We start from the raw sequence: 23,071 nt of genomic DNA, 5'->3' as shown, positions 1-23,071 counted from the left end.
GGCTGGCTGTAGACAATGGAGGTGGTTGTCCACGGTCTGGAGGCTTCGAGTCCGGGATCCAGGTGTCGGCAGGGCTGCTTCCTTCTGGAGGACCGGGGCGGGGGGTCCTGTTCTGTGCTTCTCCCAGCTGCTCCTGGGGGTGGCCAGCAGTCTTGGTGCCTTGTTTGTCCCCACCGTCTGTGCCCAGATTTCCTTCTTTGTGCGACACTTGTCGTTGAACTTAGGGCCCATTCTACTCCGGTGTAATCTTGTCTGAATTTAATGACATCCACAAAGACCCCATTTGCAAGTAAAGGTCACACAGCTTCTGAGTAGATGTGAATTTGGAGGGGACACTACTGAACCCGGGACAGGTGGCTTTCCCATAGCCAGGCACACCCCACTCTCCTTCCCTTCTCGGCCCAGACGGTACCGTGTGCGAGACAGCGAGCCTCTGCCCCCACTGCCCCACTCTGTTTATCTTTTTTCCAGCCCTGTCGTCTCAGACACGGCTGTACTTTGCTGTACCTGTTTATCACCGTCCCCGCGTGGGCGGCAGGGTCCAGGCCCCCTTGCTCCCTGCAGCAGACCCGCACCTGATGGGGCCCTCAACTGAGCAGGTGTGAGCGAGGGTTGGGGGGACAGCAGGGAAGCTGGGTCCTGGGGAGGCGGGGGGCTAGGGCAGGTGCGTGTTGGGGGTGGAGGGAAGAAGGGGACTTGGAGGGGTCTTGGAGGCAGAATTAATCCCAATCATGGGTCTTGCAGACGGCGTGTTGGCGTGGGGGTGGGGCGGACGGACCAAAAGCCTCAGAGGTTTCCGGGCTTGGAGCTCCTAAGCGCAGCTGTGTGTTTCCTCGGGGTTCTGGAATTTCCTGGGTCTCTGGATCGATCCTCTGCTGATGGGCATCTGGCTCCCTCCTTCCCAAAGAAAATCAGTTCTCTGAGGTTCTGAGAGCCAGTGCTTCCCTAACTACACCTCCAGGGTGGGGTGGGGTGGGGGCTGCTTTGGTCCTGCCAGCAGACCCTCCCTGGGGAGGCCAGGGGCAGGCCAGGGTCCTGGGGAATGGGGGTGGTCCCCACTGGAGTTCCGTGGGAGTCAGGGGCCAGGGGCTGCTTTCTGTCCTGGCCTGGGGCCTGGGAAGGACCTCATGACCTGAAGCCTTCGAGGAACCCAACCTCTGGGGACATGGGGCCTCTGAGCACCAAGACCATAAACCCGGCCCATCTTCCTGGAGCCTCTGCCCTTGAAGAGTTAGGGAGGAGATGTGTTTCCGTGGCAACCAGTGAGGGTCTATTACAGAATGGAGCTAAAACACTGCCAGGGATGGGGGTGGGGGTGGGGGGCGATTAGGCTGAGCGGCTCCAGGCCTCCCCCAGGACCCCAGGCAACACTGGGCAAGCCTGAGACTCCTGGCCTGGCCCAGCCTCTTGGTGGGGCCCCACACCGTGCTGGGGCTCAGGCCTCCCCCCTCATGCACCTGGGATCAGCAGCCCTCCGCCCTGGAGCTCAGCTCCCTTCAGGCTGCTCTGAGCAGCAGTCAGATGGGTGGACAGGCCCGAGAGGTGCCAGCACGGCCGGCCTCAGTAGCCATGGGCTCCCACTCCTGTCCCCGTCCCCACCTCGGGCTGAGTTTCCTGTCGGGTCAGAAGACGGGAAGCCTTGGGGGCATTGGTTCAGGCACAGGTAGAAGGTGCTGCCCAGGCCTGGCCGCAGCCCCCGCTCTGCAGTCACAGCACAGTTTACAAGGAGCGCTGGTCTCAGGGTCAGCAGGACGTTCATGTCAGCATGAAATGAATCCCGTGTCCTGAGTGCTGGTCGCTTCCAACAGCAGCTGGGAAATTGCCCCTGAAGGCTCCCCTCCCCCACGCTCGGTGGCTGCTCTGGGCCGAGGTTGGATTCTCAGTCTCTCCAGCAGCCTTCGCGTTGCAGACAGGACAGTGGGCCCATGGGTAGAAGGGCCTGGCCTCAGGTCCTTCTGAGTGGAGCAGGTGCTGATGCCACCGGCTGGCACAGGGATTGGGATCTGATTCCTAGCCGTGCCCGGAGCTCCGCCCCCTGTGGTCCTGCCGGCGCCCGTGGTCGGGGTGGAGGGTGCCGCTCCCTAGAGGGACTCGGGGGCTAGAGAGATGAGCAGACAGGCCGCAGGGCAGCGGGGGTCAGTCTGCAGAGCAAACAGGGTGCCAGCTGTTTGTGGGTGGGCCAGAGCTCACGCCCTGAGCTGGCCACTTCTTAGCTGAGTGATTTCAGGCAGGGGCATATGTCCTCTGGGTCCCCTGGTCATCTGCGAGGTGGACAAACTGACATAACCTGTTGGGGTTTTTCAAGGAATTAAAAAGACAGGAGGACTTAGACGTGCACGGCTGGCACACATGAGACCCTTCTAACCAGTGTGATACGGATACGGCAGAGCAACAGGAACTGGACCCGGCAGGACTGGGGGTGGCAGAGCGAGGGGGCTGCTGGGGAGCGCCTGAGTCCCCATCCCAGCTCCAGGCCTGGTGTGTCCTGCGCATCCCCAAGGGAGCCCTGTCTCCTCCCTGGTCACCTGGGATGCGGTGTTCCGGGAAAAGGATACGCACTCGGGTGTGCTGGGTGCCGCGCCCACCCTGGCGCACAGCCCATGGGGGACAAGACGGCTCGATAACTCTGCACGTGGTGGGGACACGTCACTGACGGCTGTCGTCCTGTTCCCCCAGGTCATCAGACTTTGGCACGACCTACACCAAGCTCACCCTCCAGCCTGGCGTCACCACCGTCATTGACAACTTCTACATCTGCCCGACCAACAAGAGAAAGGTACGCGCCGCCGGGCACCTCGCTCTGCACAGCGGGCACCGAGGCGACCTTGCTCCTTCCTGGGGGAGGCGTTTCCCTCCCAGCTCCGCCTTCATTCAGTTGGATGAGTGAGTTTCACGGAGCCACTGGGCTTTGGGAGAAGGGCCATCCTGGTGCTTTGTCCTCCTTGCCCTGGCCTGGCAGCTGTCCAGGCACAGCCAGGAGGGGGCGGCCGCTCTGGAGTCCTTGGAAAGCAGTGACGAGCAGCCTCGATCCGCTGTGGGGTTTCTTGTTGACTCGCTTTGGCTTTGGTTTTGCATCTGCGCCTGCCTTTCTGTTTTCTTGGTCTGAGCGTGTCTCCTGACCCTGCCCTCCGCCTGGCTGTGCATCAGGGAACTTTGTCATTTCCAGGCCACCGCCACCCCCGCCAGGTTCCGTCAGAAGACCCTTTTGCAAAATCCGTGGTTGCCTCCTGGCCACCTCGGGACCCCAGAATGAGGTCAGAGGAAGCCCCCAGGACGGCGCCGTCCTGCGCACTTGACTCCGTGAGGAAGCGGATCTGAGTCCCAGAAAGGGACTCAGGCAGATCGGGTTCCTCGTGGGAACCAGAGTGTAACCACAGAGAGTCGTGAGGCCGGGGGTTAGAACCCAGAGCTGGCGCTCGCTCCCACAAGGCACCAGTAGGTGCCCTGGCAGTGACTTTAAGGGTGAGGTTGGAGCCGTACAGCCGGGGAGCCCCGGAGACTGAGCCGCAGGGGTCCCCGATGCCACACGGCTGGATGAGGAGGGCACCAGAGGGTCTGATGGTGATGCTGATGGCAGATTATGGGCTCAGAGGAGTCGGGGTGCACCGAACTTGGCAGGTCCTGCAGGAACAAAGGCCTGCCTGGAGCTTACTGAGCGCGAGGACTGCTGCACATTGCTGACCACTGGGGCTGTCCAGGTAAACTCAGTGGCACTTTTTAAAGGGATGCCAGCTTTCTAAAGCAGGACTTCTCCCCCACCCGCCTCGCCTTGACCTTCACGGCTATAAAAACTTCCTGATGGACAGACTAGGAATCCAGAGGTGGGGAGGGCGGCTGGAGCGGGAAGATGGGGGACCTTGCCCGGGACTCTGGTACCTGCCTGGAGGGGAAGGACCTGGGACCAAAGGAAAGAGGCGGCGTGTGGGTTTGGCTGGTGCCTGTGGCTTCCTAGACCCTACCCGGGGGGATCTCACTCTGTCCACGGGGCCCAAGGAAGGAGGTGTGCTACCCCATTTTCCAGGGCAGAAAATTGAGGCTCAGAGAGGAGACTTATGACCCAATCACACAGCTAGTAGCGGGAGACCCGGCTCTGATCACACGGCCTCATCTGGGTCCAGAGCTGAGGGGTTTTTGTGGAGGAGAGGAAGCAAATGTGAGAGAATGACCGCCCCCCCCCCAACACCCACAGCATCAGCCCCTCCTGCCCCACCCTCCCCAGCCGTCATCTCACGTCTGGCTCTGTTCCAGCCCAGGCTCATCAGGAGATGGAGTTGGACTCGAACCCTTGTTCTGAGCTTCTCGCCTTCCCTTGAGTGCCGCCCCCACCCTCTGAGTGCAGATTTCTCTTCTTCGGGGGAGTGAGGGGGTCACCCCCGGCAACACCCCCACCCAGGCCGGGGAGCAGCAGCGAGTGCAGAGCGCGGAGGCCTTCATGGGCCAGGAGGGCTGAGCACTTGCAAGGGGCAAGGATGACATCCTGCCTCCCTGCCCCTGTCATCTCCCTCCCAGCATCACTGTGATTCGGATGTGAGACAAGGGAGGGCCACTGGGGGGTCCCCATCACCCCCAGACCCCAGCTAGCAGGGGACACAGGAAGCCATACCACCCGGCTCCTGCCATCCCCCCCCCAATTTCTGCCTGTTTAGCTAACCCGGTCCTGGGGGCTCCCCCAAGCCACTGTTCATGGCCCCTGCCCTCCGTCACCACCTGCGAGGACCCACAGGTGCCCAGGATGTGACAGTGGCTCCAGCGCCAGCCCCAGAGACTGTGTCCACCTTGGGAAATAAGAAGGCACTGGAGTTCCCATCATGGTGCAGTGGTTAAAGAATCTGACTAGGAACCATGAGGTTGCAGGTTCGATCTCTGGCCTCGCTCAGTGGGTTAAGGATCCGACGTTCCCGTGAGCTGTGGTGTAGGTCGCAGACACAGCTTGGATCCTACACTGCTGTGGCTGTGGCGGAGCCTGGCGGCTACAGCTCCAATTAGACCCCTAGCCTGGGAACCTCCACATGCCATGGGAGCAGCCCTAGAAAAGGCAAAAAGACCAAAAAAAAAAGAAAGAAAGAAAGAAAGAAGAAGGCACAGGTGACGGCAGTCACAGAATGGGGAGTCCCTGCGGCCCCAGCATAAAGGAAGGGCTTCACGCAGAGGCCAGGCCGACAGGTGGGGACAGGCAGACCCTGGTCCTGTGTGAGGCAGCCTCGCTAAGCCTGCGTCCTGCCTCGTAAAGGGCATGGTTGGGAGGGTTGATGGGATGGTTCATGTAAAGGCGGGGCCCTCAGCAAGGGGGCTGCGAGGCTGGGGAGGGCACGCGGGCAGGCAGAGGGCACCAGGGGCGAGGTATCAGTGTCGGTCACCGGGGCTCAGGCAGGTGGAGGACTAGGGGCTCTGATTCTGGGGTTCAGCAGAGCCACCTCTGCAGGCAGCAGGACAGGGCCACAGGACATATATGCTTCTTTAAAGAAAGATGAGACACTGACGAGCAATGCCTGAGAGGTTATTTGATAATTTGGACATTTCGCTTGGAAATGTCACTGGGGGTAGGGACTGGGTCTGGTGGGGACCAGTGTCCAGCCCAAGGACTCAGCTGCTGTTAAAATGGAATGAGTGAATGCATGAATGAATGCATGCCACAGGCAGCCGGTGTCCTGCTGAGTGGATGCTATTGCCACACAACCCGCCTGAGACCCAGACTCCCCCTGCACCTGGGAGAACAGGTGCTGAGGGCCTGCAGGTGTTCTGGGTGAGAGCCCCCCACCCCACCTGGATGGGACCTGTGGCATGGAGCCCAGGGCTCCTTCCTGAGGTCACCGCATTTGTAGGATGGCCTGGGGAACAGCCCCAGGGCTGGTGCACCCTGTCCTCAGTCCAGCTCTGTGATGACCCCCCCAGCCAGGGGCATCAGAGAAGTCCCCAGGTGTCTCATCTCTTAATGGGGCGGGGATTGAGGGGAGACTTGGCAGGTAAATGCCCAGACAACCTCACTCATTACTGCCACTTGAGATATAGGCTGAAGAACCACTCCCCAAAGTGTCCCCCTCCCATCCCTGGAACCTGTGAATGTCACCTTTCACCTTATGTTTTCAATGCATGGAGAAGCAAAAAGTCCACAGCCACTGTTACAGAAAAACAAAATGACATGAGACCATGTCAAGTAAAGAAGGGGGAGGCAGGGGGCTGATGAAAACAGAGGGGAGATCCCAGGCCACTGGCTGGTCTTCAGACTTCTGAAGGGCCATCCTAGGAGCAGGGAGCAACCCTGGCAGACTGCATGGTGGAGGCTGGATTTTACTCAGCTCCACCTCCTCAGCTATGCACAGCCCTTAGTGCTCAGCCAGCACTCAGGGAATATGCGTGCTGTGGGCTGGACCCTTCAGGGAAAGATCTCGTTTAACAGGAAGCAGGTATTCCCTAGGAGTTCCCATTGTGGCTCAGCCGATTAAGAACCCGACTAGCATCTGTGAGGATGTGGGTTCAATCCCTGGCCCCACTCATTGGGTTAAAGGATCTGGTGTTGCCGTGAGCTGTGGTGTAGGTCGCAAATGTGGTTCAGATCTGATGTTGCTGTGACTTGAGGCGTAGGCTGGCGGCGGCGGCTCCTGTTGAACCCCTAGCCTGGGAACTTCCATATGCTGCGGGTGTAGACCTAAAAAAAAAAAAAAAAAAGAGTTATTTCCTCCCGTGTTACATTAATTTATTCGCTCATCTATAGTTTCTCAATTCCTAAGGCACCCCCCTTCTTTGGGGGATGGGGCATGACTTGGGGGTTTGCATCATCGCCTCCATTGCCCAGATGAGAGAACAGAGGCTCGCAGGAAGTTGGGGGAGCCATCCAGGTCTCCCACTTGGCAGGTAGCAGAGCCGTCCGCAATGTAGTAAACATATTGTATCTCTCTGAACTTGGCCTTGAGCGAGGGTTCGAACAGTTCCGCTAGAGGCCAGAGCACCCTCTGCCACACCCTGAGCTCACTGGGCAGCTGCTGCAAGATTCCCACGAGCAAGGTGGGGTTTCCCAGGGCTGGGGAGCGGGCCTCTCTGCAATGTGCTGGGGCTGGTCCGGGCCCCATCTGACCATGGCTGAGCTGTGTGACTCTGGCAGATCTAGTTCTTCTCCAGGCCTCGGTTTCCCCGTCAGGAAGATGAGAAGGTTGAACCAGGGGTTCTCAAAGCCCTTCCAGCTCCAGCATTCTGGCCTCTCCTGGACTCCCAGCAGGGGAGCAGCAGCTGCGGGGCGGGACCCACATGGGCAGAACCCAGCCCCAGCCCTGTCTACCGCTGCCTTCAAGTCTCCTCTGCAAGAGGGCGGGTTCCACGTGATCTCCCAGCCCCGTCTCAACACCGACCCCCACCCATTTGGCCGACATGGGTCAGGGCCCTACCATGCGCCGGGCTGCCTGCTCGGTGCTGGAGAGCAAGAACCCTTGGTCCAGTCACGTAGCTCTCAGATGCAGATCAAGCACCTGCTCTTGCTGGCCGCTGGGATGTGGAGATGCACTGGATAAACAGCGTGAACCTTCTTGAACCTTTGAGGCCCTGCTGGACCCCTGGGAAACTGGATATCTCCTGCTGCATTTTTGTGGGAAGAATGAGCAAAGGGGCCAAAGTCGGCCTCCCGTGGGAGAAGATTACTCCCCAGAGCGCGCCTGGGTGCACGTGAGCGGGGGGTGTCTCCCTCTCCGGTTCCCGGTGATGGATAGGTTTTGCAGGAAGACGTGAATGCTACATTAGGAGTCCATTTAGCAACAATTACAGGCTAAGCAGCACTTTATATCTTCTTAGGAGACCACTTTGCAATCTGTCCTACAGAATGAATTCCCTTTTATTTTTGTCTCGCCTGTAGGATGATCCGAGCTCCCAGCCTTGACGCCCACAGGCAGGGCGTTCTGCTCTTGTCATGGGGTGACCCGAGACCCTGGGGGCCCTGGCGATCCCCAAACATCCCCGGAGGCCTGCCGTGCTGTCGGAATTCCCAGTTTAGCTTTGGATGAGCAGCCTTTCTGACTCGGCCACGAGAACCCCGTGGCGGGGGGCAGGTGTGACAGCACAGCCAGGAGAGGTGGCTGGGGCGTGAGACTGCTTTCAGTTGTCATGCTTTATATTAAAAATTCATGGGAATTTTCGCTTTAACTCATGATGCATCAGAGCTGGTTTGAGTACTAAAATCACGTGTGCGTGTGTGTGCAACACACACGCACACACTTTCAACAGAGAGTCTCTGTCAACCTGATGACCCAGGAGACGGCGCCTGTGTAAGCCTCAGGCCCACCAGCCCTTCCTGGGCACGTGACTCCTACTTTAGAAGCACAGGCTTAGGACAAGGCCTCCCCGAGTTCACCTCTTCGTTCATTCTGCTCATGCACCTGAGATGTTTTGAGAAACTGCCATGTGCCAAGCACTCAGGATGGAAAAACGAAGCTTATCGAAGTCTTGCCTTCGAGAAACTCAGCGTCTCAGAGAGCAAACCTCCCGGAAGAGGCAGCGCTGGTCACGATGGAGAACGGCCAGAGTCTTGGAGGCCCTCGTGTATCAGGCTCTGTACCAGGGGCATCACATACATTATCTGTGATCCTTGTAACCCCTGCAAAGGAAGGACTCAGGCGCCATCGTGCCGTCAGGCCTGAGCCCGGACCCTGGTCTGTCCTCCTGTCACTCTGGGAGGTCCCGCCGTCTCTCTGTTTTCTGGAAATGGGCTTGAGATGCACCTTGAACTTCAGGTGGCAAGTTCGGGGGTGAGAGCTGGCCTCACCTGTATCTCTGGCCTTCCGTAGTACAGGGACGTGGGCATCCTGTGTGGCACCCTCGCAGGCAATGCTCATGCTCAGGCCGCCTCACTGGACCCCGGCACCTGGGCCTGGATGGGGGCTGCCCCCTGCAGCTGAAATCCCTCGGGGAGCCACCAGGTGCTCCTTCTTGGCATGTGTGCTACTGACAAGAGGGGAGGCTGGGCACCAGCCGTGTCAGTTCTCTGGGGCGAGAGGCAGTGGGTCTTGTTGATTTTCTTTCCTGCTGTCGTTTTTTGATTATCAGGGAGCATTCATGGCAGCCTGTGCTCCTGCATGCTTGCAAATTGAGGTCATTTGCCCAGTGCCGCTCTCTAGGCAAGATGCATGCAGGTCACTGTGGGGCACCCAGGCTTCCCTGGGAACCCCAGGTGGACAGCTCTCCAGGGCAGGACTTGAGGGGTCTCCAGGATGAGATCAGATGTGCTGACTGGCTTTCTTAAAAGTTCCTTTGCTGCGGTGGAAAGACTGGAGTGGACTGAGAGTCTGTGCTTCATCCATCCATCCACCCGTCTACCCACACATGCAGCCATCTGGTGGGCATCTCTGTGGCTTCTCTACCTGTGGGGTCCAGGTGAGCGATGAGGAGGCTGAACCTGGGTGGGCAGGTTCATGGAGAGCAGGGACACAGTCATTAGATGACGCCCCCAGCCTTCTGGTATGAGCAGTAAGTGAATGCAGGTGCTGTTTCCTGAGATGGGGGACCCCAGGGAGGAGCAGACCTTAAGGGGAGCATGAAGAGTCCAGGATGGGGTATGCTGTGTCTTGGGCCCCGGGTTATCCAGAGGTGATGCCCCGGAGGCCCTCAGGGTGGCCAGGCCGGAGTAGGAGACAGGTGAAGGTTGGCGGTGCAGAAGAGGCCACGTCTGCCCGTGGCTGTTCTGTTCTGAGGGCTCTCGGGGGTCCCCTCATCCTGGACAGGCCTCACAGGTCTTTCCTGTTCGGGAGCTCTCTGGTCAGCCTCCACAAGCAAGAGGAGGCAGATGGGGTGGGGTATGGATTCCCAGCACCCCCAGCTGTCTGAGAACAAAGCCGGGGCTCCTGAAGTTCCCCCGCTGCCCCCAGACAGCACCCCCGGCACAGCCTAGTGCTCGGGCGATGGGGGCCTGTTACCTCCAAGTCAGTTCCAAAAGGTGGGGGCCCCTGCCGGGTGGGAAGGCGAGCCAGAGAGCAGGGGGCCTGGCGGGGGGCTGGGAAGTAGTCCTCGTGCTAAATGGACCTTGGCCTCCAGTCAGCGCTGCTCTCCCTCCCCGCATGCCGGGCGTCCTCTCCTGTCGGGGAGAGAAATGGCTCAGTTGGGCTGGTCGGTGCACAGAGCTTTTGTCTCAGAAATGCAGTGAACCCCTTGAAACTTGGGCTAATGCATAGAAAATGATGCCCTCTTAAAGCCACTGGGTTATTGTGGAAGAGAGAGAGAAAAAGCCCTACTTCTCAGAAGACACGGCTCCCGGGCTCTGGCCTCCAGGACTCTAAACAGAGGGGAAAGGAGACTCTGGGTTCCCTTTCTCTTCTCCAGATGGTGCAGGTTCTAACTCCCCAAGGGCCACAAGAATGTAGAAAGGCCACCCTGGGGGGTCTCAGGGGCCACCCACCTGGGTGTCAGGGACGCTGTTCTCTTCCGCAGGGTCCCAGAGACCACGTGATGCACTTGCTCTGCTCTGCTCGGTGGCCTCCGTGTGCACGTGTCCATCCGTCAGGGCTGGACCGCGAGGGGGAGAGGGGCCAGGCTGGGGCTGGGGCATTTAAGGGGGAGAGGGGATGCCCAAGGACACAGCAGTTTCCCCAAGGTGGTGACAGTGGTCGTCCCGTTAGAGACGAGAAGACAGGGGCTCCCAGAGCGAGGCGCTGGGGTGTCGAGCAGGATTTGAGCTGTCTCCCTGCACCCCCACATCGCCCACGCATCTGTCCACTCTTCTGTCACCACAGGCCCCGGGAGGCCCTGGTGTTTGCAGGCACCTGCCCCCCTCACTTGATCCATAAATTAAAGGCTTTGGCTGGCTCTGTCTTCAGGGCAACCCAGGGCATCCCTCCTTGGCCCAGGACCACATTTCCCACGTCATAGAGACGCGGGGAGGCGGGCGGTCACCATCGAGTGGAGCTCAGACGCCTCGAGAGGCTAGGGCTTGGTCACCACGTCAGCCAGTGTTGAGTGGATGCTCAACCCAGTGCCCGCCTCCCCCTTTGTCCTTCCCTTTCTCCCCAACCCCAGATGCCTGTGGGAGCTTTCTGAGCTGCCCCTGCCAGAGGGGGCCTGGGGCTGGGGGCGCTGCTTCCTCGTCACGCGTGGACCCCCTTGCATCCCATCATGGCCCCGTCTCCGTATTGGACGTGGCCTCCCTCGTGGTGATGGAGGCCCTGGCTGGCTCCATTCATAATGGCGGCGCTGCCCTCTGGGTGGGAGAGAAGGTGACGGGTTTAGTTCCCTGGTGCCCGAGGGCCACTGAGGGGACCTACGTGCACAGGGGGACCACACCATGTGGCCCTAAAGGTCAGCGGCTGTGTGCTGAGCAGCCCGTGAAGGAGTGGACACTGCCTCTGGGTTGAGGGCACTGATAGGGTTTTCCTGAAGAATGCGGGTCCCATCTGTTTCCCGTGGTCCCTGCTCAGCTCCCCTGTCAAGTCAGAATCAGAGCTTAAGAAAACGACTCCTGATCAGCTGTGGCTGCAGCCTGAATTTCATCCCTCTTCCCTTCAAAGGCAAGTGCTCAGAAAAGAGTGGCCGACGACGTGTGTGTCCTTGGGCAGTGGGAGCTTTTCTGACGCTCGAAAGACCATAGCCTGGTACAAAGGGCTTCCAGTGAAAGAGATTTCCTCCATCGGGGAAGGCACGGAGCTCCCAGGAGGCCCTTGATAGGTCAAGAGCACCTGTTTCTTTATCCCCCCCCGCCCCGACCCCGGCTCTACCCCAAGGCTGCCAAATCCACCCCTGCCGTGATGTGTGAGCTGCTCTCCTCTGGGCTTTGATCCGAGGGTGGTACCACAGCCCCAGGGCACACAAGCAGAAACCCAGGGTCCTAGATCCCCCCAGACCCCACCCTTCGTGGCCTCTTGCCGATGCTCTGGGCCTCTCTCCATCTCCCCTGCCGCCCCCCCCACCCCAGCCCCCCTTCCTCTGTCCTGATTTACCCCAGTGGCTGCCTCCCCATTACCGCAGTCCTCCCTAACCTGTGTCCCTCAGCTTCCAGGGCTCGGCTCTGCCCTGGCCTCCTGACCTTCTGGTGCCCTTCGTGTGAAACCCAAGGTGCCCACCTCCCCAGCTGCACCTCGTGCCCCCAGGTCTGTGCCTGCGGGCCCGCCGGCCATCAAAAGCTGCTCGCCTTCCCAGTTCAGGCCCTCCCCTAGGGCAGGTAGGACAGTTGGCACCACCCATGCCCTTGCTAAGGTCAAGTAGTGGCCCCCAAGGAGGTCCACATCCTAATCCTCAGAACCTGTGACCGTGTCACCTCTCGTGGCAGAGGGGACCTTGCAGATATGAAGAAGCAAAGAGTCTTGAGATGGGGATTATCCCGGCTTGTCCCTTGGGTCCACTGTGGTCACAATAATCCTTAGAAGAGGGGGGCAGGAGGATCGGAGGAGGAGAGGGGACAGTGGAAGCAGAAGATGCTGTGCTGCCGGCTTTGAGGAGGGACGGGCCGGGAGCCAGGGATGCAGGGGGCTCCTCGAAGCTGGTGGAGGCCAGGAGTGAGTCTCCTCCAGAGCCTCCAGAAAGGAAGCAGCCCTGCCCACCCCTGGACTTGAGCCCGTGACGCTGACTTGGGACTCAGACCTTGAGAGCTATAAGAGAATACGCCTGTGTTGTTTCAAGCCATGGCGTTGTAATAATTTGCCACGGCAACCACAGGAAACTCATGAACTACCCCAGGGCCCCAGAGCTGGGAGGGACCCGAGAACACCGGCGTCTGTGCCTCTGGAGCACCAGCCCCCCTCCACTTCCACGGGGGCTCAGGGCGCTCTGCACCTTCTTGGCCCCGTTGCCCTCCAGGGCGAGGGTCGGAGGGCTTCTCCTCCAAATGGAAGGAGCAGGTGCCAGTGGGTGGTGCTGGTGGTGATGGTGGGCATGGTGGTGCTGGCTCAGATGGTGGGCATTTAGGGCTGCCCCCGGGGGGGCAGGAAGGCGGGGGTAGGCGAGGGCTGGGAGGCAGAACTAGGACTTGGGGGACTCTCTGAGCCCCTCTGAGCCTTGTGGGTAAAATGGGCACCGTTGTAAAGGGGAGCGAGGTGCTTTCCTCGGTGCTGGGTGTGGGGACAGGCCCCAAGCCATTGCTGGCTCCGTGGGCAGTGCTGACACCATCCGTCGTTATCCCACCAAAGCCACATGGCAACGCGGGCCACAGGTGTCCACCTCCAGGTGAGCAGCCCGCGGCTCAGAGAGCTGAAGTAACCCTTCAGGGTCCGGGTGGTGCGGGAGGGACAGCGGAACTGGACTCCCGCCTGGACGGGGGTTCTTGCCGTGCCCGCCCAGCCCCCTGGCTCTGTGGAGGGCCCAGGGCACATCCAGGGCAAGGCAGAGGGAAACCCGGGCAAAAGGCATTTTATGCATATTTTCAGCGTTTGTTGCCCAGCTTTGGAAGTTGTGTTCTGTATTTTAGAAAGGTCCTGACTGTCCCCCCCCCCCCACATAGAAATACCCCAGTTTCCAGGCATTCGGCAAGTTGTATGTCTTCTCCAAGAGGCATAGCCACCCATCCTAGGAGCAGTCGTCAGTCGTGAGGGGAGTGTGAATCGTGTACTTACATGGAGGTGATTAGCGAGGAGGCTGGAATAAGCCACTTCGCTCCCCCGGACCTGGATGTTGGTTGCACACAGGTGTATCACATCTACCTGTGTCACTCCCTGGAGGTCTTTTTGGGAAAGGCTGGGGCCACCTCAGTGCAGCAGGAAAGAGGCCCGATTGCTTAGTTGTGTCAGGCTTGGCTGCCAGAAGGATAGTGGCAGCAGCCATGTCATGTAGCAGCTATCTGCCATGCATGACCTTGGAGAGGCCTTCCATAGTGTTTTCTGTTCCACTTGTCTTCCTTCGAGAAACCAGCCACCAGACAAATACCACCATCACCCCCTATGCTATATTAGTCAGGACTGCAAGTGATACAAAGTCACTCAAACAGGAAGAGTAATACATTGGCTTATATAATTGTGAAAACCAGGGGTGGATCTTCCTTCAGGCACAGCTTGATCCAGCACCTCTAACAGTGACATCAGGACTCAGTCTTTCTGTCTCCACCTCTCAGCTCTGCTCTTCTGGGGCTAGGCTTCAGACTCAGGCACAGTTTCGCTGTTTGGTGGGAATGGTGCCCCAGACACATGTGATCCTTAGCGTGGTGATTTTAGAAGGCGCAGGGGTCCTTTGCTGGTAGCTTCAACACAGATCTCAGGGAAAACTCCCATTGGCTGGGCTGAGATCATGTGCTCTGTTCCTTAAGCAGTAGGTGTGGCCAGAGGAGCTAGTGTTCTGATTGGCCAGGTCTGGTCACATGCTCTCTGGGGGCAGGATCAGCCCACCCAAATGGAATGCATGAGAGGAAGCTGATTCCCCAAGCCAGGCAAACAAGATTTTGTGAACAAGAGGAGGCAGAAGCAAGAACAGCCCCAGTGCCCACGTCCACCAGCAGTTACTGACATTGCTCCTGTTAAGTTTCCTCTAACTCTACTGTTAAAATAAAAAAAAAAAAAACAACAACAACCAAAAACGTATTCCTTACATGCAAAATTTTTCTTTTAAATCTCAAATGCCTTCTTCCTGACACTTTCAACTCAGGAAATAGAATGGCGAGTGTCTATGTTTAGCTTGAAAGAGGGACCCCACAGCCAGCCTTTTCAGCCAGCCTGCTTTCCTGAGATATGCCCTCCCTTTGGAGTGTCCCAGATGTGGACTCCAGGGGGGATGTGAGGGGGCTGAGGTGGGGACCTGGGGTGGGGTCCCCCCCAGCCAGAGGTCCTGAGCCCAGGCCAGAACCTGGAGCATCACTGGTCACGTCTCCTTCTCTTACTGGCCATGGGTTGAACGCTGGCAGCCACTGGCCTTTCAAGACCCTGTGTCCTCGGTGGGGTGCGATGCTCTCTGCGTAGGTAGGAAAAAATATGACAAAGCTTCTGAAGGGTGCAGCACCTGCCCAGGTGTGCAGCAGGTGCTCAGTTAAGGCCTGTTCCTTCCTATGCGCCCGCAGCCCACTGTGCACACGAAGCTCGCGGTCAGGGTGCATCTCATTCATTCTCTTCAGCCAAGTGGGGGCTCCTCCAGGACCCCCACCATGTCTCACCCACCTTTGCTCCCCGGCCCGCCCGGATGACCGCATCAGGGCACCTGGGAAGTAACTAGAATGTCCCACGTCGGCTCCTAGCGCTGGGGGCACAGGGAAGCCAGCCCTGGACAGCAGGAGGGGGTCAGGGATAGGGGTGAGCCCCAGAATCTGTGCCCAGAGTTTGGAGTGGGTCCAGGGTGGCTCAAACACGGGTCCGTTGGTGAGCAGGGCAGGGGGAGGGCTGGGGAATGGGAGATAGCGACTTCTCTTCACACCTGCTGTGTGTGTGTGTGTGTGTGTGTGTGTACACCAGGGAGCCTCCCTGGCCCTGGACAGCTGTAAGACTGTGCTGTGGGGAGGTGAGGACTGGCCAGGGGACGTGGGGACCTGAGTTCTGGGCCTGCCCCTGCCCTGTCCTACAGGGCTGCCTGCAAAAGGCACACCTGTCTGGTCCTCAGCTGCTGCACCTGCAAAAGGAGGTGTTGGCCTCCTGCAAGTTCACGGCCCTCCAGCGCTGCGGTTATGTGGCTATGGTTAAAGTACGGTGGAAGCAGCTGGGGGCTTGGGTGGCTGTCAGCAGAAACCCATGCAAGCCGGCATCACAGAGGGGTCTCTCCTGGAAAGATGTCAGATGAAATTCCAACCACAAGAAAGTGGCTGGCAAAGGCAGGAAGCAGGGAGGCCCGCCCCCGCGTCTCCAGGAGATGGTGGATTTGCCGCTTACAAAGGCCGGGGCCTTGCTGGATGGTCCCAGCGTGACAGTCCCCATGGGAGGTGGTTACTCTGTACGAGGGAGGTGGGACAGTCTTCCCAGTAAACGGGAGTGGGCACCCATGACCCCCTGCCCTTCCCGTAAGGAGGAAATAGAACGTCCAGGTGTCCAGGAGCTTGTGTCCATCTGCCCGACAGGGCACCGTGGGGCCTGATGAGAGGGACCAGTTCCAGCGCAGCCTCCCGTGATGAGCCCAGGTGTTCTTGGACCCGTTGCGTGTTCTGGGCCCCCTGGCTCCCCCGTGATTCGGACGGATGACAGCAGGCCCGTGGGGGCCGAGTCGCTGTGCTGTCCCCGGTGCTCTGTGGGGGCTGAATAATGTCCCCAAGATGCCCCATCCTAATCCCCAGAGCCTAGGAATGTTACCAGAAAGGGGTGGGAACGGGGACTTTGCAGACGGGATTAGTTAAGGACGTTGAGATGGGGGTTTATCCTGGATGAGGCAGGGGGCCCAGCTGGCATCACAAGGGCCCTTATCCGAGGGAGGCGGGAGGGTCTCAAGTGAGAGCTGGAAGAGCTGTGCTGCTGGCTTGCAGACGAAGGAGGGGCCACGACCCACGGGCTGCGGGGGGCGTCCTGAAGCTGGAGGAGGCCGGAAACATTCTCCCCCTGGGGCCTCGCAAAGGAGCCGCCCTGCTGACGAGACTTTAGCCTCCACAGCCTCACGTCAGGCATCTGATTGCAGGCTGGTGAGATGGTCCATCAGGGTGGTTTTCAGCCACTAAGTCTGTGGTTACGGCACCACAGGAATCGTCACAGCACCCGCTGTCCCCTCCCCTAGCGTTTCCATGGGGAGAGACGCGCCCAGCAGGTCCTGAACCAATGTCACCTCCCTCTGCCTCATCTCCATACAAGGCCTTGAGGGGCTGTGGCCACACAGGCTCCCCTCTGAGAAGCAAAGAGTGCCATCCTGGGCGTTGTCACCTTCAGGAAGTTCTTATCCTCGTCACACTCCAGCCTCTCACCATCGCCGTCTCAGGAGTGGCTCTTCCTCCTGCAGCCTGGAGAGAGCCCATGTGCCAGGTCAGCTGAGGAACTGTGACCTGAGATCCCCAGGCTGCTGGTGGTCCGCCTTGTTCAGGCCAAAGAACTAGCACCCTGGACCCGCAAGAGGGCCTCAGGGTGAGGGCAGGGCTGCTGGGGGCCAGGGGGTCACCTGCCCAGCTGGTGTCTCAGCCTCTGCTTTCCACCCGGGGCGTCTGATCCAAGGTTGAGCTTTGTGCCTTGCACTGACAGGGGTACCTCCTGCTAGTGATTTGGCTCCTCTTTCTGGCTACTCCGCTCCAGAAGCTTTGCTCAGCCCCAATTGCTTGTAGCTGGCCATGCGGGAGATGCCAGATGGAGCGATAAAAAATGTGATGGAGTTTCTTAAGGGAAAATCACTTTGCTATTGCTGGTCTGAAGCTCCCAGCACCTTCCCCTCCCACTCTAAGAAAGGGTTGCTTTTCTTTTTTTCATGGCCACACCCATGGCATATGGAAGTTCCCAGGGTGGAGTTTGACTCTGAGCCACAGCTGCAAACTATGCTGCAGCTACAGCCATGCGAGATCCTTTAACCCCTGTGCTGGTCCAGGGATTGAACCCACGCCTCCACAGCCACCCAAGCCTCTGCAGTCGGGTTCTTAACCCACTGCAAACAGCAGGAACGCCAGAGATGGCTTTTACAAATGGGATGGACAGACCCCATCGGGCTCGGCTCAGGGCATGCACTGTGAGCCTCTACTCTGGCTCAGAATTCAACCCTGTGCTCTACGCATAAGCATAAGGACCCTCCTAGGGTCCTGCCATGGTGAGTCTCAAAGTCTAAGAGAGGGGCCCGACCAGGGAGCACAGCCTGCTCCTCGGATCTTGGTCCTCACACAGTGCGGGTCATACATGCTGGACAAGGGCCACAACCTGCAGAGAGACACCAAGCCAAGGCCACAGCCCCACAAGGCACCCCAGAGCCCACCCAAGTGGGCACAGTGCTGAGGGCAGGCGTCCTGGTGTCTCACGTCCCATGAGAGGCCTTGGGTGGGCTTGTGGCCATGAACTTGGTGTCAGGCGAGAACTCCCCACCTCCTCCCCTGAGACCTTGGCCGCCTCTCTGTGTGGCCACGAACACCAGGCAGCCTGGTAGCAGGTGACTTTTATGTTGTTTGAAAAAGTTGATCAGCACCTCTGGGCCGGGTCCCAGTTTGTGACAGGAAACTGATATTAGGCGTATGAATAAATCGTAATGCACAAACGGTACCGCCCTGCAGCTACTCGGGTATAAGAGGATAATTACACGGGTGATTATGCTCCGTAACTGTCCGCGCTGCCTGCTCCTCGGATCTTGGCCTTCTGAGTGGTCGCAGGCGCCGTAATGCTCCTTGCAGCCCATAAATAGATACCTGAGGACGGGGCCCGCTAGGAATTCTAAATGTCGTATAATTAGAGAGCAATTAAGTAGTTATTTGTTCCACATGCATTAGCCTTTGTATGTCCTCCAAAGTCCTGCTGTACTTTTAACCAGTGTGCCCATCTCCCTCCTGGCAGGGAAGGAAAAACCTTTCTCCCCCAGAACGAGGGTCCAGGTGAGACGGGCAGGGGTGTGTCTAAGTGTCCTCAGCAGCGTGTGTGATGTCACTGGGCTTCCTGAGCTCCGAGGGGACCGGGTGTTTTCTTGGCCGTCGTGCGGAGGATGGGGATCTCCTGGGGGGGCGTCTGCCCCCCGGGCTCCAGCGTTTTCACCAGCACAGAGGCTGACCCTGTGTTAGAGACCAGGTGGGGACGGGAAGGCTGCCAGGCAGGGTGTGTCTGGACCAGGGCACTGATCTCCCCGACACAGCAGGGTCGGCCCCTGCCCCAGCACCCCCCCCATGTTCCCTCTAAACGGGAGGTGGCGGGGGGAGGAGGGCAGCTCCCTGCAGGCGGCCTGGGCCACTCCGGTTGATGAACTCACCACAGAGCCGAAGGCCTCGGGTGCTGGGGTGGTCTCTGTTCCCGCCGTCTGTCTAGGCTCCGTCTTTCTGGTCCTGAACTTCCACCTGCACAAGGACCCCTCCCCCCGGCCCCACCTGCTGTTCTCACACCCCGAACCTCTGTATGCCCACAGGTGGGGGCGGTGGAGGGGGGGTCCTTGTGCGGGTGGAAGTTCAGGAGAAAGGACCACGGGATGAAGTGTGGCTCCCGCAGAGAAGGGGGGATGCAAGCGAGCGAGGGAGGCAAGGACCTCCTGTTAGACCAGCAGAATTTCAGCGCCGGACTCAAGGCGTTTCCGAGGCAGGAAAGAGCAGAACGGAGCCCACGGGGAGCACGGATCGGTGGTGTGGGGGACAGACCCAGAAGCTCTCCCAGACGAAGCGGCTCTGGACAAAAAGGTCATGGTCACGAGAAGATGCCGACAAGGAAGGAGAGGGCAGCTGCCTGAGCAGCGCAGCCGTTTGCAAATGAGAGCCCGGAGCAGAAGCTGTCGTCAGAGACACTGCAGCTAAGATTCCGACTGCACCGGCTCGGCTCCCTGCGGAGGCGCGGGTTTGATCCCCAGCCTGGCGCAGTGGGTTAAAGCATCTGGTGTAGGTTCGCAGCTCAGGCTCGGATTGAATCCCGGGCCCGGGAACTTCCACATGCCTCGGGTGCAGCCATTTAAAAACAAAAAAAGCAGCAGCAGCTGCGGCTAGGCCGTGGACAGTGGAGAGTTCTTCAGTGACACAAACACCCTTGTTAAGTCTACCTCACGTTCTGAATTTTCTTTAATTACGAGGGAAAAGATAATGTCATTTTTGTCCCAAAAGTCATTTATAAAAGAGTAAAACCCAGGCCATTACAGATTAAAGCCCACAGAACTCTTAGAAGACAAAGCAGGAGGATATTTTTAAGACCTTGTTATAAGGAAGGATTTCCCCAACAAGACAAAGATCAAATCTCGGTGAGGAGATGGAAAAGTCGAATTCTTACGTATGCTTGGGGCAGGGATGCCGAGGGTTGCGTGCCTGCAGTGGGGGTGAGGGGTTGGGGTGGGGAGGGCACCGGGGGAGGGCTTGAGATTCACAGAGTGTGGGAGCCCCGGGGAAGGCCGTGTCCCTGAGAGGAGCGCCGTGCAGGCTGAGCCGGCCGGGGGGCAGGGCGCCCGAGAAAGGCGTGGTGACACAGACTGAGGGACAGGCGAGCACAGCCAGGTGTGTGGACGGGTGTGAGGGATGCAGGCCAAGCGTTTGGGAGGATGATGCCCGAGGCCCAGGTGGAAACGCAGAGAAATCATCACAGCCACTGACTCTGCCTGGAATCCTCAGCTCAGCCCGGCCGATCACAGGGCTGGTCACGGGAGGGAGATGAGGCGTCGTCCTCGTGGCCTTGTTTTGACGTCCCCCTGAAGCTGGAGTTCAGATTCCAGACACACACATATGACCCAGGCCCCCTTCAGGGGAAACAGGTCCTATGCAGGAAAGTGACGGTAATTGCATGAGACGGACCGTTCCAGAACTTCTGGCTGTGTGAGTGGGTCGCTATTCAACTGTTTGTTTTAGTGGCCACTTTCCCTTTGAAATTGTCTGGGAATAACTCACAGCGGGCGGCGTCCTCATGGCACTTTCCAGCAGCGGTCATTTCCAGAGATACCCACGACCCCCAGCCCCCTGCAGGGGACCCCGAGGAAAATGCCAGCGCCTCCCTCCCCCCACTCCCCCAACCTGTGCAGGCAGGTGGGTGAGGGGGTCTGAAGAGGGGCCCCCTCAGAGGCGCCCTGAGCCAGCATGTGGGAAAAGCACCCCGTTCTCTCTATCAGTTATCTAGTGTTGGAGACGGGACGAAACACGCTCAACAGCCCTGCCCTCCCCCCCGCGGAGAGGGACCCTGACCCAGACAAGCCCTGGTGGGCGGAGGAGATGCGCCAGTGTTGGGAGAACGCGTGAGACCTTCCAGGTCGCTCTGGCGGTGAGTCGTGGGGAGGCTCCCTGCGAAAATGGCACTTGAGCCAAAATCCGAAGGTAGGAGTTACATGGGTCCAGGGTGAGGGGAAAACAGCAGGTGCCAAGGTCCTGGGGCTGAGAGGGAGAGAGAAAGGACGGCGTGGTGGCCGGCAGCCAAGGCAGAGCCATCTGGGGAAACTGTTCCAAAGGAATAGATGAGAAAGGTTTCCAATTAGCATCACGACTGCCCACTAGTAAAAGGCTCAGCTAACCTGGTTACAGGTTGTGGAAGCAGTCTGTGTATCACACACTCTGCTAACGTCTTATCATCATTGACTCCCTGGAGATGGGGAGCCAGCAAGAGGCTTTAGACAGAGGATGCCTCCCTGGGGTTGTATTTGAAAAGATCCACTCTGGGGGCTGGGCGGAAACGCAGCTGGAGGCCACTGCCGTCATCCAGATGAGGGGTGACCAGGTCTGGACTGTGGTACTCAGGCTCCAGGGATGGGAACAGTGGGATCACCCCTCTGGAGGGGGAGATGCTGGGGAAGGAGTGGGATTTGGGGTGGAAATAAAGAGTTTTACCAAAAGCAGGTTGATTTTTTTTTTTTTTTTGCTATTTCTTTGGGCCGCTCCCGCGGCATATGGAGATTCCCAGGCTAGGGGTCTAATCGGAGCTGTAGCCGCCGGCCTACGCCAGAGCCACAGCAACGCGGGATCCGAGCCGCGTCTGCAACCTACACCACAGCTCACAGCAATGCCGGATCCTTAACCCACTGAGCAAGGGCAGGGACCGAACCCGCAACCTCATGGTTCCTAGTCGGATTCGTTAACCACTGCGCCACGACGGGAACTCCATCAGGTTGATTTTTAAAGTACCTTTCCACATCCAGATGGGAAGCAGGCATTTGGATGTGAGAGTGAAGAGCTCAGGGGAAGGGCAGGGCTGGACACCCCTGTGTGTCACATGTCCGTTAGAGCTTGGGCGCAGAGGGGTCCTCCCAGGGGGCAGGCAGAGAGCCCGGAGAGCAAGGGGGCTTGTCCTGTACCTGGCGGGGGCTGAGTTAGATACCGTGCAGACCGAGGAGACCAAGGCCAGTCCTAGGCTGGTGGGAAATCTTCGCAGGTTCAGTTTTTACAAGAAGAGTTCAAGAAGATACAGGCATACGACTAGGCTCCAGAATTTGCTGTTCATCCCCCCAATCGTTGACTTTGTCATCCAGCCACCACCCACCTACCCATCCATCTCTTCATCCATCCATCCGTTCTCCCACCTCACCTGTGCCAGGTGCACCACTGAGGCACTCTCTGCTCAGTGGAGAGACAGGTGTGCAAACATCACAAACAAGGAGGGCAGTTGTCACAGTGCAGTCCTCCCTTGGGGACCCAGAGGAGGGGCAGTTTAATCTACCTTGTCTGAGGGGTAAGGGACTGGGCGAGAGGCTTCCCAGAGAAGGGACAGCTCATCGGGATCGTGCAGGATCCACTGGAGGCTGAAAAAGAGAAAGGTACTCAGCCTCCCTTGGAGGGAGCCTCTCGTGTGTGACGGCTCAGAGAGGCGGATGCTCGGCTTGGGTCTGCTCTCCTTGGAAAGGGAGTGGGATTGACAAGGAGTGATAAGAACAGTGCCATCAGCCTCTCAATTGTTTGTGAACAAACATGCTGCTAAAGTGTTTGCAGGCGCTTGAAACTGCCTGTGAATGAAACTTTTCTTGCACATCCTTACAGCCGCTGAATTCATTCATTTAGTTCCATCAACCAATCAATCAATCAGTCATTCTTCCTAGAAAGTACATGAGGTCTTTCTGTTTTCCTTCGTCTTACACTGGTCTTAGATTCATCACCCATCGGGTGGGGGTCCGAGGGGCGCAAGCCTCTTCTCATCTCTGAGCCTCGGTTGCTTCATCTGTAAATTGGGGTTGGTGACCCTGGCTTCTGGCTTCCAGCTGTTGTGAGATACAAGTGATGACATAAAGGTAAGAACAGGCTTGGACGACCATCTGTGCTGTAGAGTCTGTTCAGGGTCCTGGCGATGCAGGGGCTCGTTCGCTTTATCCCGCTGGTGAAGTAGACGGAGGTTAACAGCCAAGCGTGGAGACCGAGAATTGGCTCACCTGCTCTGGGCCGGGTTCTCTTGTCACATGATCATCATTGCTCATCCAATGAATATTTGCCCAGTGCTTTTCCTTGCCGAGCACCTTTACGAAGGGTCTGGACCCCTCTGTGTGAGCTGTGCAAAGCACCTGGGAAAGCCTCAGAGTACCTGGCTCCTCTGGATGTGGTCGGAGCCGAGACTCAGTCTGCACAACACCGCCCCTGTACACGTGCCTTCACTGGGGAAGGGGTGGAGCCGGGAGCACAGAGGCTGGCGTTGGAGCAGAGGTGCCCTATCCGCCAGGTTCTAAGCGC

The 23,071-nt window shown here is 58.6% G+C and overlaps 1 protein-coding gene across 4 annotated transcripts in view; it reads left to right on the top strand.

Moving 5' to 3' along the window:
* The window catches only part of SORCS2 (sortilin related VPS10 domain containing receptor 2), a 463,077-nt gene that overhangs the window by 282,370 nt on the left and 157,636 nt on the right, over positions 1-23,071 (top strand). For all 4 annotated transcript variants that reach the window (XM_047798311.1, XM_047798308.1, XM_047798310.1 and 1 more), the window contains exon 3: positions 2,677-2,776. In XM_047798311.1, the coding sequence (XP_047654267.1) occupies positions 2,677-2,776 (100 nt within the window). The remainder of the gene's footprint in view (positions 1-2,676; positions 2,777-23,071) is intronic.

Source organism: Phacochoerus africanus, chromosome 10, assembly GCF_016906955.1.
Source record: "Phacochoerus africanus isolate WHEZ1 chromosome 10, ROS_Pafr_v1, whole genome shotgun sequence".
In the NCBI taxonomy this organism is placed as follows: domain Eukaryota; kingdom Metazoa; phylum Chordata; class Mammalia; order Artiodactyla; family Suidae; genus Phacochoerus; species Phacochoerus africanus.
The sequence above is the reverse complement of the archived record's forward strand: the minus strand, read 5'-3'. Positions and strand labels throughout refer to the sequence as shown.